This window comes from Camellia sinensis, chromosome 5 (assembly GCF_055761805.1).
Source record: "Camellia sinensis isolate YWXY chromosome 5, ASM5576180v1, whole genome shotgun sequence".
Classification (NCBI taxonomy): Eukaryota; Viridiplantae; Streptophyta; class Magnoliopsida; order Ericales; family Theaceae; genus Camellia; species Camellia sinensis.
Window position 1 is genome coordinate 204,032,589 of NC_138965.1, and position 17,454 is coordinate 204,050,042.

The 17,454-nt window shown below is 35.4% G+C and overlaps 1 protein-coding gene and 1 pseudogene across 1 annotated transcript; one reads left to right on the forward strand and one right to left on the reverse strand.

The window, feature by feature from the left end:
* Positions 1-3,290: 3,290 nt before the first annotated feature.
* On the reverse strand, positions 3,291-5,652 carry LOC114314419 (uncharacterized; annotated as a pseudogene).
* Positions 5,653-6,494: 842 nt separating this feature from the next.
* On the forward strand, positions 6,495-10,387 carry LOC114287134 (uncharacterized). Its single transcript, XM_082871259.1, has 6 exons — positions 6,495-6,893; positions 7,143-7,238; positions 7,379-7,597; positions 8,428-8,524; positions 9,592-9,654; positions 9,810-10,387. The coding sequence occupies exons 1-6, from the start codon at positions 6,813-6,815 to the stop codon at positions 10,001-10,003; spliced, it is 750 nt and encodes a 249-aa protein (XP_082727385.1). The 5' UTR covers positions 6,495-6,812; the 3' UTR covers positions 10,004-10,387.
* Positions 10,388-17,454: the final 7,067 nt, after the last annotated feature.

A 17,454-nucleotide genomic window follows, 5' to 3' on the forward strand; every position in this document is an offset into this window, starting at 1 on the left:
TCATAAACTCTTAAACCAATTAGTCCCAACTTTATTCTTTTGTTCGGATAAGTCCTATCAGTGGGGAAGTTTGTTACTTGTTGATCCTATTTTCCATATTTGGTCCTATTTTCCAATTGAGAGAGAGAGAGAGATCGCAGGGCAGTGTGGCCGTATCCCGACAACCTCCCTCCATTCCATCACACGAGCACCGTTGCAGTCCAACGACCTACCTCCCTCTTCTCTTCTTTGTTCTCTGTGTGTGTGTGTGTTTCGCAGCCGGTCTCGAAACCTTCACCCTAGATCTAGGGTTTTCAGAGAGCGGTTCGCGATCTGGCAGCGATTGTGGGAGATAATGGCAGCAGCGGTGGTTTGCGATGAGAAGAAGAATAAGAATAAGAAGAAGAAGAAGAGGAGAAGAAGAAGAAGAAGAAGATGGAGCGGTGAGGTTGGGGGAGTGCTGCGTTGAGAAGGTGAGGAGGAGAGAGGTACTGGCGGCCGCCACCAACGGTGGCCACAGACAGGTTAGGGTTAGTTTAGGTTTGGGATTCAGAGTTAAAAGAAGATAAGGGTGATTTAGAATTTTTTTTAAAATTGATGTTGTAAAATGAGAAGAAATTAAGGAATTGAAAATATGTGTGGTGGGTACTGAAAAATTAATGTGGATTGAAAGTTCAGTGTTACCCATCAGGATGCTTTCTCTTCCACCAAAACCTTACCCAAAATGGTGTCCAAATTATTTGATTTACGGTGGCTGTGTGACGGACTGTGTGTATCTGTATGTGTGTATCTGTGTGTGTGTGTCTGTCTGTATGTATCTATGTGTGTGTCTGTCTGGGTGTGTGTATATGTCTGTGTGTGTGTATCTGTGTGTGTGTATCTGTGTGTGTGTGTCTGTCTGGGTGTGTGTATATGTGTGTGTGTGTATCTGTGTGTGAGTGTCTGTCTGCCCCTCACAATGTATGTGTGTATCTGTGTGTGATAGGAGAAAGATGGGACTAAACGGTTTAATAGAATAAAAATGGGACTAATTGGTTCATAAGTTTAAATTTTGGGATTTATTGGTAAATCTCCCTTCTTTCTTTCAAAATTTCTCAAATAATATGACAAGTAAAATTTGAAAAATTAATCTACATTTAAATAAAAAAACTCTCTTTACATGTATTTTGTCTTTCTACCTCATTAAAAGGAATGTAGGAGGAAGAAATTGTATGGATGTAGCACTTTTGATTTTATATGAAATAATGATTCATTTCCCTAATTTTGTTCCTCCAATTCCACTCCTAATGATGTGAAATTAGGGAGGCTAAAGATAAGGAGAAAAGTATGAAACTACTCCACATGGGCATGGGTCATGTCATTAGAGGTGGAATTTGGGGGACAAAATTAGAAAATGTAGCACCACTCTTTTATATATAGATCATTCTTGATTTTTTATTATTTATTTGTTGATCTCATATTCATACCTTTATAATTTTGTTATATTTGTTGTAAAAATTTGAATGATTTATTTTTAAAATTTTATGTTGACCATTTTTATTTTTTTATTTTTGATGATATATATATATATATATAATAAAGGGTAAATTATCAATAGGTTATAATAGTTCGATTTGATTCCCATCAAATCCTATTGAAAATAAATCATAATAAAATCGTAGTAAAAAATAATTTTTTGCATGTCACTAAAAATTGACAATTAGTGGCTTTTTTTGTCACGATTTTTATAATTTTTTGCTAAAATTTACAATTAGTAATGTTTTTCTGTAACAAATTTTTTAAACTATCATTGAAAGTTGAAAATTAGGTGACGTTTTTTTGTGACGATTTTTTAAAATTATCTCTAAAACTTATAATTAGTGACTTTTTTATGATAAATTTTTTATATTGTCGTTGAAAATTAATAATTAGTGATTTTTCTTATAATATTTGGGGAAAAAAATTATTAATTATTATATGACCTATTAAATTATAAATTTACCTATTATGACCTACACAAAAGTTTCCTATATTAAGTTCATGTAATTATGAATGTTGGGTCAATCTAAATATTTTTATTGATTTACAAATGAAAGATTTAGTTGGAATGGAACCTGTGATATACCTCCACTGGTTTCAACAATACCTAGGCTTTGTTTGTTTTTGTCTCACGGTGGTGAGATTGGATTAACAATCGGAATCATATTTATTTTGGAACAGGGGATAATTTACCAATCCGTGGTAATGAGAAAATTTATTTACAAAAATATAGTAAATATTATAAATATTAATAATTAAAGGGGTAAATTACATTGTCTCTTTTATGTTTGACCACTTTTTTATTTTGACTCTTAAAGTTTATTTTTTCTCACTTTGACTCTTCATTTAAATTGTTCCTAATTTACTCTTAAAGTTAATTTCTGTTAAAAATTAGATAAAAAATAACACATTAACAATCACGCCGCGTGACATAAAAATAGTTTATATAACTCACATCTCTAACATAAATTTAAATTATAATATAATAATATATTTTTTATGTTATGTAACAATTATTATGGTATTTTTTATCTAATTTGGAATAGAAATTAGTTTTAGGAGTAAATTGAAAAAAAAAAACTTAAAACGTAATGGATCAAAATGAAGAAAAATAAATTTTAAAAATCAAAATGAGAAAATGGTCAAACCTAAAAAGGGTCAAATATAATTTACCCATAATTAAAATTATAAATTTCTCTAATTTTCTTTTCTTTTTTTTTTTTTTGAAAAGAAGAGATGCGCATATCTATACCATATATAAAGTGAACACCTTATGATGTCTTGAAATTTTGATTTATTATGCTGCCATGTATCTATTTTTTTATTTAAAATAATAATAAAAAAAAAGATAGATGAAAGGACTTAAACTTTGAACTTATATCAAGTGAAAAGAAAAAAAAAAAAAAAGAAAGAAAAGGAAAAGAGAAAAAGACTCTTACCACTTAATTAACATAATATATATAATAAATATTTATTTTATTTTTACTTATTTAAATTGTAAACGTATCTTGTGCTAACCGCTATTAAGGAAGAGATGGCCGGCCACCCTTTTTCTTATGCCATGTTGATCTTGTGTAAAGTACCTTCTACTCAGTGGCGGCTCCAGAAATTTTAATTAGGGTATTCATTAAGTAACTTAAAATCTAACAACTGTATTAAAAAAACAAATATAAAAGAGAACTATAATATATTAATATTAAAGTTTTGACAAAAAAAAAAAAACTTGCAATTAGATAAAATATTACAATTGCCATCAAAACAACTTGCAATTAGATAAAATATTACAATTGCCCTCAATGAGATTTCATATTTTGAAAACATTGCATAATCTCCTCATTATCAATGCTATCAAATACATCTCTTTTAATGTATGTAACCAAACAATCATTCATCCACTGATCTCCCATTCGGTTACGCAAATTACTCTTTATATACTTCATTGTTGAAAAACTTCTTTCCACTGTTGCTGTCGCGACAGGTAGAGTCAATGCTAATTTCACAAGGAAATAGACTAATGGATATATCACATGTTTATCTGTCTACACCAACTTTATAGCAAGATCATCAACTCCTTTAAGTTCTAAAAAGTCTTCACTTAAGCGCATATCAACAATGTAGTTTTGAAGTTGGATGTCAAGGACCATTAAATCTGTTGCAGAAAAATCATATGGATAGAACTTTGCAAGACGAATCAACAATCAACTTATGCTTATCAAAAGCAAAGAATGATTTACTAGGATTCAAGCAAGCCATACAAAGAAGTAACTCAGTATTTGCTTCTGAAAAGCGATTGTTAAGCTCTTGAAGTTGCATATCTAAGACTGTGTAGAATAGCTCAACTTGATAATGATGTAAATTTGCAATTTGTAAAGCTTTGCGTCGTGGCCGCCCACTAACTACAAATATTTCATCCATATTTGGAATAGAAATCTCATGTTTGTTACAAAATGAAGACACTTCAGTCAATAAAGATTCCCATTCATCATCTCTCATCATCTGCAATCGTTGCTTAGATACTTTAACAAGTGTCATAGCATTGACAATATCTTGATTTTTCTTTTGCAATGCTAACGACAACACATTTGTAATCCCTAAAATATTTTTCATCAAGTGTAAAGTAAAGGAAAATTCAAAAGATAGCATTAACTTCATGATAGAACGAGCTTTAACTTTTTGCTCGGGTTGTAAGCCATCCTCTTCAATAATCTCAAGTACATCAATCGAATAAGAGAACATCAAAATCAAGTTGATAATTGTCCCAAAATGTGATCCCCAACGTGTATCACCAGCACGTTTAAGACTAGTCTCTTGATTCAAACCTCGCCCACTTCTAAGTTCACCATTGTCTAGTGCTTCTGTTATTTTAGCAAATTGCGCATCTCTAAGAGCATCTCGTCTCTTGCAAGAGCCACTAACAACATTCACTATGTTAGCAACAGAGCAAAAAAGTTCAGCAACGTCAATGTGCTTTTTAGCAACAGCTACAAGAGTCAATTGAAGTTGATGGGCAAAGCAATGAACATAAAATGCAGATTTATTCTCCCTCAAAATTAAAGCTTTAAGACCATTGAATTCACCTTGCATATTGCTGGCTCCATTATAGCCTTGCCCTCGTAGTTTTGATATACTTAATCCATGCCGACAAAATAAGGATTCAATTGCTGCTTTAAGTGATAAAGCGGTTGTATTTGATACATGTACAATACCAAGAAACCGCTCTATAACAATGCCCTTTTTGTCCACATAACGTAGAACAACTGCCATTTGTACTTTAACTGATATGTCATGAGACTCATCAACTAAAATTGAAAAAAACTCATTGTCCAAATCCTTTATGATAGCATTGATAGTCTCACATGCAGCAGCATTCACAATGTCTTTCTGAATATCATGGTGAGTTAGCTTATTATTTTTAGGAGTATTCCCTAATACAACTTTATTGATAGATTCATTATGATCCGCCAAAAATTGTAGAAGTTCAAGGAAATTTCCTTTGTCACTTGAATCATCAGATTCATCATGACCACGAAAAGCCAACCCTCGACGCAAAAGGAATCGTATGCAATCAACAGTTGCATTTAAGCGAGTCCGGTATTCAATTTTTTCTTGATTTGACTGCTTAAGAAAAACACTTTGAATGTGTTGCTTTTGCTTCATAAGATCTTCACACTTCTTCACAGCTTGGTTGTGAGCACTATTAACACCTCCAACATGAATTTATAACTTGTTTTTCATATTCCAAATTTTAAATCCCTCTGTTACAAAAGTATCACATCCCTTTCCTAAATCGGGCCTAAACAAGTAACAACATAAAAAAAATGCTGCATCTTTTTCAATACTATATTCCAACCAATTCTTGTATTCTTTAAACTAAGCAGAATTAAATCGACGCATAACCCCACTAATATCTCTTTGAGGGAAATTGTGGCTAAGAGGTTGACAGGGTCCTTTTTGTAAATATGTTCTTCTTATTTCGTCCCTATCATTAGGATGATATGACAAAATTTTTTATCGTAATCTTGGATCAGAAGGAAGGTTGTTCAAGTCAACAGGAATTTGCTTCCAAGAATCTTGAATGTGCCTATCACCACAAGTTTCTTGGGATTGAGATGAATCTTGTACAATAGTTGATTTTCTTTTCAGAAATTTATCCATAATTCGAGAACTAAACAAAAGAGTAGGATGCACCTAAAAATATCCACACAAAAAATAGAGCTATCTAAATAAACCATAGAAAAAAAATAAATACAAGAGTATAAATAAATTGATTATAAAATTTCAGCTCCTATTTAATTTTTAAAACAAATAAAGTGAAGAAACTTAAAAAAATATTATACCTGATGACAACAAAGTATAATCCCCAAATATTATATTAACATGCATAACTATAAAATTAATTATATATGGATGGAAGGTTTTGTTTATAGTATCAAGTTTAAATAAATTTTAATATTATAGAGATAAAAAAATAATACCTGATGAGATATAATTCCCAAATTTTTTTTTGCCTTTTTCTTAACAATCAGTTAGCAACAACAAAGTATGACAGCAACCACTTCATCTTCATTCAATACCAACATCCACGATCCATATTCCATGGGCAACAATGAAAGACAGAGGGGGACCACCCACAGAAAGAGAAAAGGGGGGGACCGCGAAAAGAGAGGGAGAGATTGAGAGAGACAAAACGACAGCAGCGTTGAACCTCCCCCAAGCAGCAGATTCGTGCCCTAACTACACTTTTTGCCCTAACTAACTACACTTTTTGACTTTATTCTTCCAAGCAACAGATTCGTGCCTATATATAATATATATATATATATATATATATCATTGCACTTCTTTTGGATTTTATTATTTGTTTAGGCAAATAGGTTAAGGGGCTAAGTGAGCTAGAGGGTTATTTCTTTTGGCCAATGGGCTAAGTAGTTACGTGGGCTAGAGGTTTCATTATTTATTTAGACAAATGGGCCAAGTGGGTCAGAGGCTATTCAACCATCTTGGATTTGGTATTCAAAACTAAACTAAAACCCCCCCCCCCCCCCCCCAAAAAAAAAAAAAAAAAAAAATTCCAAATTTGAGGGTATTCTCTGAATACCCTGTGGATGCCGTGGAGCCGCCACTGCTTCTACTTACACAGTCAACCATTCCTTAATGGACCATTCCTTAATGGTTAAGCATGCAAGAAGATTCAACCTTGGTAAGAACTTTCTTGTATATATATACTAGCGGGTGAAGATCAAAATTACGGTCTCTCTCTCTCTCCGGACTCTTTATGCGCCCACAGATTCTGCTATTGCTGAAGAAAACGCTTAATGGAAGAAATTGGAACCAGTTTCTTACCAATTCCTCCTTCCACTGCTTCTCCTCCGCATCTCGATGAAGATGATCCCAAGGTTCATTACTCTTTCCACTGCTTTCTTTATACTTGGAATTAATGGCAGGGGAAGGTTTGGATAAATATTAATATACCCACCAAGTTTATGTGGAAGTCGTGTATCTATGTTGTCGACTTGCATCATACTCTAACATCAAATGTTTGGCCACACAATTATGAAATTTGTTAAGCAAACTTGAATTTCTCTACCAAGCATCAAATGTTTTAGCAGCACCAAAGCATTAAAAATGACACGTTGCATATACAGGATGTGCTGAACAGTATTCATCCTCCAAGGCCAGATTGGTATGAGGAATTATTTGCATTTGTCATGGCTAAGGGCAGTAAAGCATATGAGGCACAGGTTAGTGCTTTTTTTTTTTTTTTCTTTTTTCTTTTTTTTCACAATTAGACCAGGGTGTGCAAGTATTGATTTTGCCCCACGTTCTTGTTACTGAAATTTCAACCATGTGCATATCTAATATGCACCTATTCTTTGGTAAGGTTGCGGGTTTTAAGTCTCAGATCTTTACAAATTTGAGGGGAAAGGATAAGACAGTGTTGGAGCTTGGCATTGGGACAGGTCCTAATCTCAAATATTATGCCAGTGATAATGGTGTTCGTGTTTTTGGCATAGATCCCAACAGAAAGATGGAGAAGTATGCACAGGCAGCTGCAGCAGCTGCTGGCCTACCTCCAGAAAATTTTAAATTCATACACGCGGTACTTTTTTCATTCCATATGACACTATTTACATTGAATCTCGTTTATCTTCCAAAGATAGTATAATCTTCCTGGAAATTATGTAGTTAGGCACCCAAAAAGTAGTAAGGACATATTTAAAACAATTTCTTCACCGGTGTCATTTTTTGTCTTCTGTTCTTAATTTCAATGTTCAATGGTTAAATCTTTAGTAAGAAGGTGTTCTGCGTTGCTGAAATGTTCATTTCGTTAAATATGTGATATGTGAAATATTGCAATTGAGTTTCCATGTTGAGCCTTGTGTGTTTTGTGGGTTTCTTGATGTGACTAGCGACATAGAGTTCTAGGACTGCAACTTAAAGCATTTGATTTTTGTACAAACCTAAAATCCGCCCCCCCCCCCCCCCCCCCCCCCTGTTAACCTTCTTTTCAACTAATTCTAGTTCCAACTTGAGAAGAATAACTGAATGTTGTAGAAAGCATCCTTGATGAGTTGTGTTCTTAGAGCTCGTAGGTGATGAACCATCACCCCCAAAAAATCATTGTTTTTCACTGTAGGAGCATGGAGATTTGTATTGTAGAAATAAAACATATTACAGGATTTTAAGAGTTCAACAAATTTTGGTAGGAATATATGTTAGACGAAGTTCACTAATTGAGTTGTGAAGCTACTACCCTACTATTGGTGCTTCAGCCCATTTGCAGGCATGTTAGTCATATCCTGCTCTTATACTGGATCCAAATTCCAAATTATTGGTTGCTTCCTTGAATTATATATGTTACTCTAGAAATTTATGTGTCAAGTTAGGAGGTAAAATTCTCTAGACTTAAACATTGTTGATTTTGTGCAGGTTGGGGAGGTTTTGCCATTAAGTGATGCTTCTGTTGATGCAGTTGTCGGAACGCTTGTACTGTGTTCTGTAAAAGACATTAATATGACACTGAAAGGTATGTAAGCTAGGGTGACTTTCACTTTCTTCTCAAGTTAGTCTACTTAAGAAATTGAAGTTCAAGCAGATACCTTATATTCACAGAGGATCAATCTCTGAGTGAAATTCAATGAACCATAACATTTTCCAGTGAACTACTTGCATATATAATATGACACAAAAATTTCAAGTAGTGAATCAGTTTTCTGGTTTTTGAACTATATTGAGTTTGTCATTAAAACCTCCCCCTTTTCAAGTTTAACCAGAAACTCTGAAGAAGAATGCACACATTGAAGAAATTCAGTTTATCGCTAAAACTTACTGCATAATGGCCCAAAAACTAAAAAAATTGTAATTGGTCAGAACACTTGTGAGTTTTGGTAAACTAGGCGTGAAAAGAACAGAAATGATTAGGTAGGAGAGAAAATAAAAGATAGGATAGTGGTACTGGTCTCTTTGCTTGTTTGGTTTAGGAGAGATAAGGAGAAGATGATGGATTATCCTCTTTTCTTGTATGGGAAAGATAAAGGAGAGGGGAAAAAAAAAATAAGAAAGCCTTTTTAATGTGTGAAATAAGGGCAAAAAGTAGGGGTGAAACTGGTAACTAACTACTAACTCTTCTCCATTTCTACCCATTTCTCTCTATTAAGCCATACAAACGGATGATTTGGAAAGAGAAACTCTGTATTCTTTTATTTTGTCACATTAATGTAATTATGCCCTTTTCATTTATGCGACATAGGCACAAATCCATCCTTAGAATTGGAATCAACAAAAATACTAGACACATTAAATGAACATTACTTCTGAAATGTCATCTTGCGTGTATACTTTGAAATTTACCCATCCCAAAAGTTATGTGAAACATAATCTAATAATTTTCAATCCAATAGGCTTTAAAATGCCCCTCTATAGGTTGGTTATGTGGCCATTTAACTTGGATGGACTAAAATTTGACTGCAAGTGCCCAAACTCGATTGTAGTATGAGATACTTTTCCCTATTTATTTGTATATGATTTATGAATTTTGTGAAATTTCAAGATCTATCAAGCCATTCTATAATGAATATACTATTGAATTCACAGAGGTGATGAGGGTGCTTAAACCGGGTGGTCTTTTCTTATTTGTGGAGCATGTGGCTGCAAAAGGTATGGAACTGATTATCTTAATTCATGTGATCAAAGTAAAAATCTTGTAGGACTATATTTCAATTTGAAACTCTCCGTCACCGTTGCCCCACTTTGCTAAGTTGGTTCATTTTTAAAGTTTTCTTTCTCTTTTTTTTTTTGTTTTGGTTGGATAGATGGTACGATTCTCAGATTTGCACAGGGCATTCTTGATCCTCTTCAGCAGACAGTCTCTGATGGGTGTCACCTTACAAGAAAAACGGGAAAGTGTATATCTGAAGCAGGGTTTTCTGCCGTCGACATAAACACAGCTTTCGTGTCTGTTGCCTGTATTCTAGGCCCTCATGTTTACGGAATTGCTTTCAAGTAGAATAAAATGACAAAAAAGGTGTAATTCATAGTAACCCTGCAGTTTGGTGATGCTGAACATATGTTGCGGCATTCGATCGTCAGTTCAAGAGAATGTGCTGATGCATGTACTAATGCAATCACTAAGCAAATGGAGGATCTTTGGAGTATTTCATTCATTATTTGTCAGTGTATTGCTTCCATTCAGTATTTGTCAGTGTATTGTCATTCAGTATTTCATTCAATATTTTATTTTTGTTGGTCAAGATTGGACCTGTGTTTTTTTGCCTTGCATGAGGAAAGTGCATCCCTTACTAGGCTCATTGCCATGTATTTTCATGCAATGCACTTGTAATGATCTAAGTTACACAATAATCATGTGGGCTCACTTATGTGTGATTTGTGATTTGAGGTTGGTTGGGTATCTTGATGATGTGATTGAGAGTTTTAGGAACTTAGGCCATGTTTGATTGATTGATTTGGCTAGGTAGAATTGGAGTATGATGAATTGAGTAATGGAATTACTAGAGTGGTGGTTTTAGGACAAAGATGTAAGATAAATTATGTTTGTTTATATATTAATGTGATGATACTAGTTTGTTAGGATCAAATCTATGACATTATGTAAAAACATTCAGTTATATAAAAAATTGACTTCATATTTTTCAAGCCCGTATGGTGGTTAGATCAGTGGTTGAAGGAGTAATGGGATGAATTGTAAATGTAGACATTTTATATTCACCTCTCAGTGGTTTGAGTGAGTCATGCAATGAACTGTAAATACGAACATCCTATGTGCACCTTTCATTACCAACAAAACATGGATTTAATCAATATATGTGGTTTGCTGTTTATTACATATGGTAAAATCAAAATTTTCTACACCTTGAAAGGGTGGCCTCTTCTAGGTCAACCACCTGTCTGTTTTACCTTAAATTATTACATAAATAAACTTTTGTTGATATTAACAAAGAGGCTGTAATTTATCCTGGTGCGGCGCTTTATCCATATGACCATCTTGCATTGGCTGCACACAATATATTGGGTAGTTTTTGGTCTTTTTCAGTGTCTCATGTTTATCGAGAGGGTAATTCTATAGCTCATTGTTTGAGCAGATTAGCGTTTGATGGCACTGGTATGTGAGTTTGGATAGAGGATGTTCCAGTCTCACTTCAATCATTAATTTTATCTAGTGTAACTGATGCTGCTTCTCAATTTTAACCTTCTCTGTTCTAAAAAATAAATAAATAAATAAAAAACTGTAAATGTATACTAAAAGCCATTATGATATTTTATGTGCAATCTCCATTACAAGTTCACAAATATTGTGAATTTAAGTGTGGGGTGGAGCATAAAAAAAATGTGAATTAAAGGTTTCAATTTCAAACAAGTCTATGAATAAGGGAATGTTAGATAATGCAGTTCAGCACTTAAAAAGACATATTTCTGATAACATATGGCAAAACTTGTGTATTAATTAATCAATAGAATTAAAAAATATATATAGCAATAGAATGAAACGAAACCCTAATAATCCCTAATAATCTAAAGTACTAAACTATCCTTAATGAATAATATAAACTACATAATTCACACCCCCCCTCAAACTGAGGATGCGAGTGCAGGAAGCATCGAAAGTTTGCCAAGAAGAAAACGAAAACGAGCAACAGTATGAGTCTTCGTAAAAAAATCGGCCAACTGAAGAGATGAGGGAACAAAAGGGAGAGTAATAGTGCCAGCCTGAAGATGCTGTCTGACAAAGTGACAATCTATTTCAACATGCTTTGTCCGCTCATGGGCAATCTGGACAGCACTCTGATTATCACAATACAACTGAGTCGGATCAGAAAGAGAGACACCCATATCAGAAAGAAGCCAGCGAAGCCAAATGATCTCGGAAGTAGCATAAGCCATGGCACGATACTCAGCCTCAGCAGTGGAACGAGCAACGATAGATTGTTTCTTACTCTTCCAGGATATGAGGGAATCGCCAAGGAAAACACAAAGACCAGAAGTGGATTTGCGATCAGAGATGTCACCTGCCTAATCAGCGTCAGCATAGGCACGGAGAGTCAAGTCCGAAGAGGCAGATAACAGCAAACATTGCAACAAAGTGCCACGAAGGTAGCGCAAAGTACGAAGTAAGGCAGCCCAGTGTGTGGAACGAGGAGCAGAAACAAACTGACTGAGAATGTGCACAGCATAGGAGATATCCGGATGAGTAACGGTGAGATAAACAAGGCACCCAACCAACTTGCGATACAAAGTGGGATCCTCAAGAGGAATGCCATCAGAAGCAGAAAACTTAGCATGCAACTCAAGAGGAGTGTCAACAATTTTCTCATCAGTGAGATTGGCACGAGAAAGAATATCACGGGCATATTTAGTCTGAGAAAGAAGATAACCAGTAGGAGAAGTAGCAACCTCAATACCAAGAAAATACCGAAGAAACCCCAAATCCTTCATCTCGAACTCCTGAAACAACTGATGCTTAACCTTCTCAATAGTACTATAATCAGAGCCAGTGATGATCATATCATCCACATATAAGAGAAGGAGAACAAGCCCAACAGAAGTGCGTCGAACAAAGAGAGCGCAATCATGATGACTAGGGCGAAAACCAAGCTGAAGGGCAACAGAGTGAAATCGCTCATACCAAGCACGAGGAGACTGCTTGAGACCATATAGAGCACGGCGAAGACGACAAACAACACCAGGAGGGTGAGAGAGACCCGGTAGAGGGCGCATATACACTTCTTCAGCAAGATGCCCATTCAGAAAAGCATTTTTGACATCTAGTTGAAACAGGGGCCAATGATGGGCAGCAGCAACAGAGATAAGAGTACGAACAGTAGTCATCTTGGCAACGGGGGCAAAAGTCTCATCGTAATCAATTCCATACTCCTGAGAAAAGCCTTGGGCAACTAGACGAGCTTTGTACCGTTCCAAAGACCCATCAGAAAGGGTTTTGACCTTATAGACCCATTTACAGCCTACAACATTCTTGTCAGCAGGTAATGGAACCAAATCCCAAGTCTGAGTGTTAGCCAAAGCAATTAACTCATCATTCATGGCAGCAATCCAATTGGGATCATGACAAGCTTCCTTGTAAGACCTGGGCTCAAAATATGTATGAAGACAAGAAAGAAAAGACTGATAGGAAAGGGAAAAACATGTATTACCAAACCATACCAGTTCGGAGGATGACGATCTTGCTTTGGGAAGCGATGTGCAGAAGGAGCGGGATCCAAAGAAACAGCTGGAGGGACAGTAGAGCTAGAGACAGGTGAGCTCGGAAGTGCTTTGCGGCGTTGATAAACAATAAGAGGTGCAGGAGAAGCGGGAGCAGGAGAAGCGGGAGCTGGAGATGAGGTAGCTGGAGAGGTATTAGAAGTGCTAGTAAGAGGCAAAGTAGAGACCTCAAGGTCAGAAACAAACTCATCAGGAGAAACATTAGGAGGAAATGGGTCAACATGAACCAATTCATCCTTAGTAATAGGAACAGGGGTGGAAGGTATAGTATAGTAGGGTAGTTTTTCTAAAAAAGTGACATGCCTAGACACATATAGCTTTTTGGTGGCAGGATCATAGCACCGATAACCTTTCTGATTAATGCCATACCCTAAAAAGACACATAGGACACAACGAGAACTAAGCTTGGAGCGCGCCCGTTTAGGAAGGAGCACAAAGCATGCAGAACCAAAAATACGAAGAAGAGAATAATTGGGAGTAACACCAAAAAGACGCTCATACGGAGATGAGCCTGAGAGAAGAGGAGTAGGCATCCGATTGAGAAGATATGCAGCAGTGAGCACAGCTTCTCCCTAAAAAACAGAAGGGACAAAAGATGAGAGCAACAAAGAGCGAGTTGTATCAAGGAGATGGCGACGTTTGCGCTCAGCTCGACCATTTTGTGCAGGAGTGTCAGAACACGAAGACTGATGAATAGTTCCATGAGTAGCTAAATACTCCTCAAACTCAGACAAGTAATACTCACCCCCCAAATCAGAACGAAGAATTTTAATGGTGGTAGAAAATTGAGTGCGAATCATGGAGTGAAAATTAGAATATATTTTGTAAAAATTAGATTTTCGAGTCATCAAATAAACCCAAGTAAACCGACTGTAATCATCCACAAAAGCTACATAATATTGCAAACCACCTTTGGTAACTATAGGAGAAGGACCCCAAACATCAGTATGGACCAATTGAAAAGGAGAAGATGAAATAGAACTACTTTTATTAAAAGGAAGAGCAGACATTTTAGCCAGTTTACAACCACGACACTCAGAAATATCACTAATGGGAAAATTGCCTAAATGTCCAGACCTAACTAACATCCTCAACCAATCACTCGACAGATGACCTAACCTAGAATGCCAAATATAAAACAAAGATGACTTATTGTTTAAACAAAAAGAAGACAATGCAGTAGAAGACACTTCTAGAGGAACATGCAAGCTCTCCAAGATATATAGTTCTCCAACTCTACGCCCGATCCCAATCTGCCTCTTGGATACCCGGTCTTGTACAACACAATGAGAAGAAGAGAAAACAACATTAAAACCGGAATCAGATAATTGACTAATAGAAATAAGACTGAGTGAGAGGTGAGGCACATAAAATACAGGAGAAAGAGACAAATGGGAACAGGAAATAGAACCAACAGAGTGTACAGGCATAGAAGAACCATTAGCAGTAGCAATAATGATAGAAGAAGAAGGAGAGACACAATTACTGAGGAGAGATGCAACAGGGGTCATATGATGTGAACAACCAGAATCAAAGATCCACGAAGTATGGATATTACCTGAAGAGGATGAACCAGACAAACCGAACTGAGTGGTAGTCATAGCGGAGGCTTGGGACGAAAGATTTGGATTGGCCACCATGAAAGACTTGAACTGCTCAAACATAGACTGCATATTGGAAGATGGATCATTCTCAGAAACTGGTGCAGAAAAGGCGGCAGATGAGCGAGATACTGAAAATGTTGGCTTAGCGAATAGTGAACCAGATGAACGACCCTTGGGCTGCAAAAGTTTAGGACATACATGTTTCCAATGGCCTTTCTGATGACAGAAGCTGCATTCATCCATGGAAACTCGAGGCTTGGGCTTACCAGCAACTTGAAATAAATGAGAAGATGGGGTGGGCAAAAGCGGAGGAGTGGCAAAAACTGACTGGGAAGCAGGAGTACCATGAGCCACCTTAAACCGAGTTTCTTCCGCAATAAGCTCACGGACAGCACCATCCACAGAAGGCAAGGGAGACCGACGAAGAATAGCTCCCCGAAGTGGCTCAAAGTGATCACGAAGGGCCATGAGAAATTGAACAAGATATTGTTTCTCCCGATACTTGATATAACTGTCAAGTAACTGCAAATCGGACGGTTCCATCAAAGCAAGCTGATCCCAATAAGTAGTCATCTCATTGTAGAACTCCTGAATGGACTTATCTTTCTGACTAGCACTGCGAATAGACATCTCAAGTTCATACTGCTTTGCAAAGTTAGACTCAAGGTACATAGTCTTCAAATAGTCCCAAACTTGTTTAGAAGTAGAATACTTGGAAAAATTCATACCAATGGTAGTTTGAACTGAATTATGAAACCAAGTAAGAATTTGTGCATTTTCCTTATCCCATTTAGCAACATCGGCCTCAGTTTCTTGAGATTCCACAGGTCTAATAGTCATACCAATAATATAATTCCACATACCTTTACCCATTATAAAATTTTTCATCACATGAGACCAATAAGAATAATTGGTACCATCTAATTTAGTAGTAATAGCTTGCAATTTATCATCAGTCATATTGTATACCCAAACTACAGTGCATTCAAAACAGAGTGAAAGGCAGCAGAGAAGAGAGAGAGAGAGAGATGAATGACCTGTCAAGAGTAGCAATGCACTCTTCTCATAACCACGGCAACCTATAAACCAGAGAGCAGTGATGGAGGTTCACCGTTTACGAAAGCTAGGTCAAAATAGAGAGAAGATCAGCGAGATACCCAACCTAGGTCTCCGAATGAACCAGAACCAAAACCAGCTGGTGAGACGAGCTGTTTCGATGACGACCTTGCGAAGAGAGAGGCAGAGCTGCGAGAAGAGCTGCTTCGATGACCTTGCGAAGAGAGAGACAGAGCTGCGATGGCCTTGCGATTGAAGGAGAGAGAGCTGCGATGTGCGATGAGAGACAGAGCTGCAATGTGCGATGAGAGACAGAGCTGCGATGGCCGATGATGACCTGCGAGGTATGCTACTGTTTGTAACCTTGCTCTGATACCATGATAACATATGGCAAAACTTGTGTATTAATTAATCAATAGAATTACAAAATATATATAGCAACAGAATGAAACGAAACCCTAATAATCTAAAGTACTAAACTATCCTTAATGAATAATATAAACTACATAATTCACAATTTCATGGTTTTGTAATTATGTGATATTGTTTGAAAAATAAGTTTCCAAATTTAAGATGTGCAAAAAATATCAATTAATGTTGAAAATGTTCATAAAAATGAGGCTTAAATATTTAAAAGGATGGAGGAAGGGAGGGAGCTGTTGAGCAACAATGGCAGTTTTTTTTTTTTTTTTTTTTGGTGAATAACAATGGCAGGTTATGAAAACAAAAATGATATTTTGTTAATATTGAACAGTGTAAGCAGTAAACTTTAAAATAAAGTATCATGAGTTTTAATATATATTTTTGTTGTGACAATTGATAGGAAATTTAATATAACAAAAACTTGTATAATTGGAAAATTATTAATTATATTTGAAGCAATGTTTGTATTATTTATTAATTGATACATTTCATGTTATCTTTAAAAACACTGATAAAAAAGTGATGGATCTTATCATCATTTAAGTAAGTAATTTCAAATTAGAGCATCATATATAATTAATTGAGGAACACAAAGCAATTTCTTCTTGTAATGAAAAACAAATTAATCTTTGTCTTTACAATAATTGATCATTGACCTCCGAAATAAAAGTATAGAGAAGTGATCAACTGAACTATTCGAGTTGATAATCATGAATTTAAATTGAAAAGGTAATAAAAATTGCTTTTGACTGGTTTAAATTCTTGCACAAAATTAAAAAAAAAAAAATTAATAATAAAATAAAAAGGTAAATTTACACTCACTTCTTTTGAAATTTATAAAAGTATAGAGAAGTGATCAGCTGAACTATTCGAGTTGATAATCATGAACTTAGGCCATGTTTGATTGATTGATTTTTTAAATAATTTTTTGTAATAATTTTTTACATATATCACTAAAAATTAATAATTAGTGTTTTTTTCTCACGATTTTTATAAATTGTCGTTTAAATTTACCATTAGTGACGTTTTTCTATAACAAATTTTTTAAACTGTCATTGGAAATTGAAAATTAGTTATTTTTTCGTGACAGTTTTTTAAAATTATCTCTAAAACTTATAATTAGTGACATTTTTTATGA

What these genes read in the sequence shown, in the direction of transcription:
- LOC114287134 (XM_082871259.1), top strand. Translation starts at nt 6,813, where the DNA reads ATGGAAGAAATTGGAACCAGTTTCTTACCAATTCCTCCTTCCACTGCT. An exon ending in ATTTTAAATTCATACACGCG is followed by an intron (nt 7,598 to 8,427) that starts GTACTTTTTTCA and finishes GATTTTGTGCAG; the next exon opens with GTTGGGGAGGTTTTGCCATT. An exon ending in GGAGCATGTGGCTGCAAAAG is followed by an intron (nt 9,655 to 9,809) that starts GTATGGAACTGA and finishes TTGGTTGGATAG; the next exon opens with ATGGTACGATTCTCAGATTT.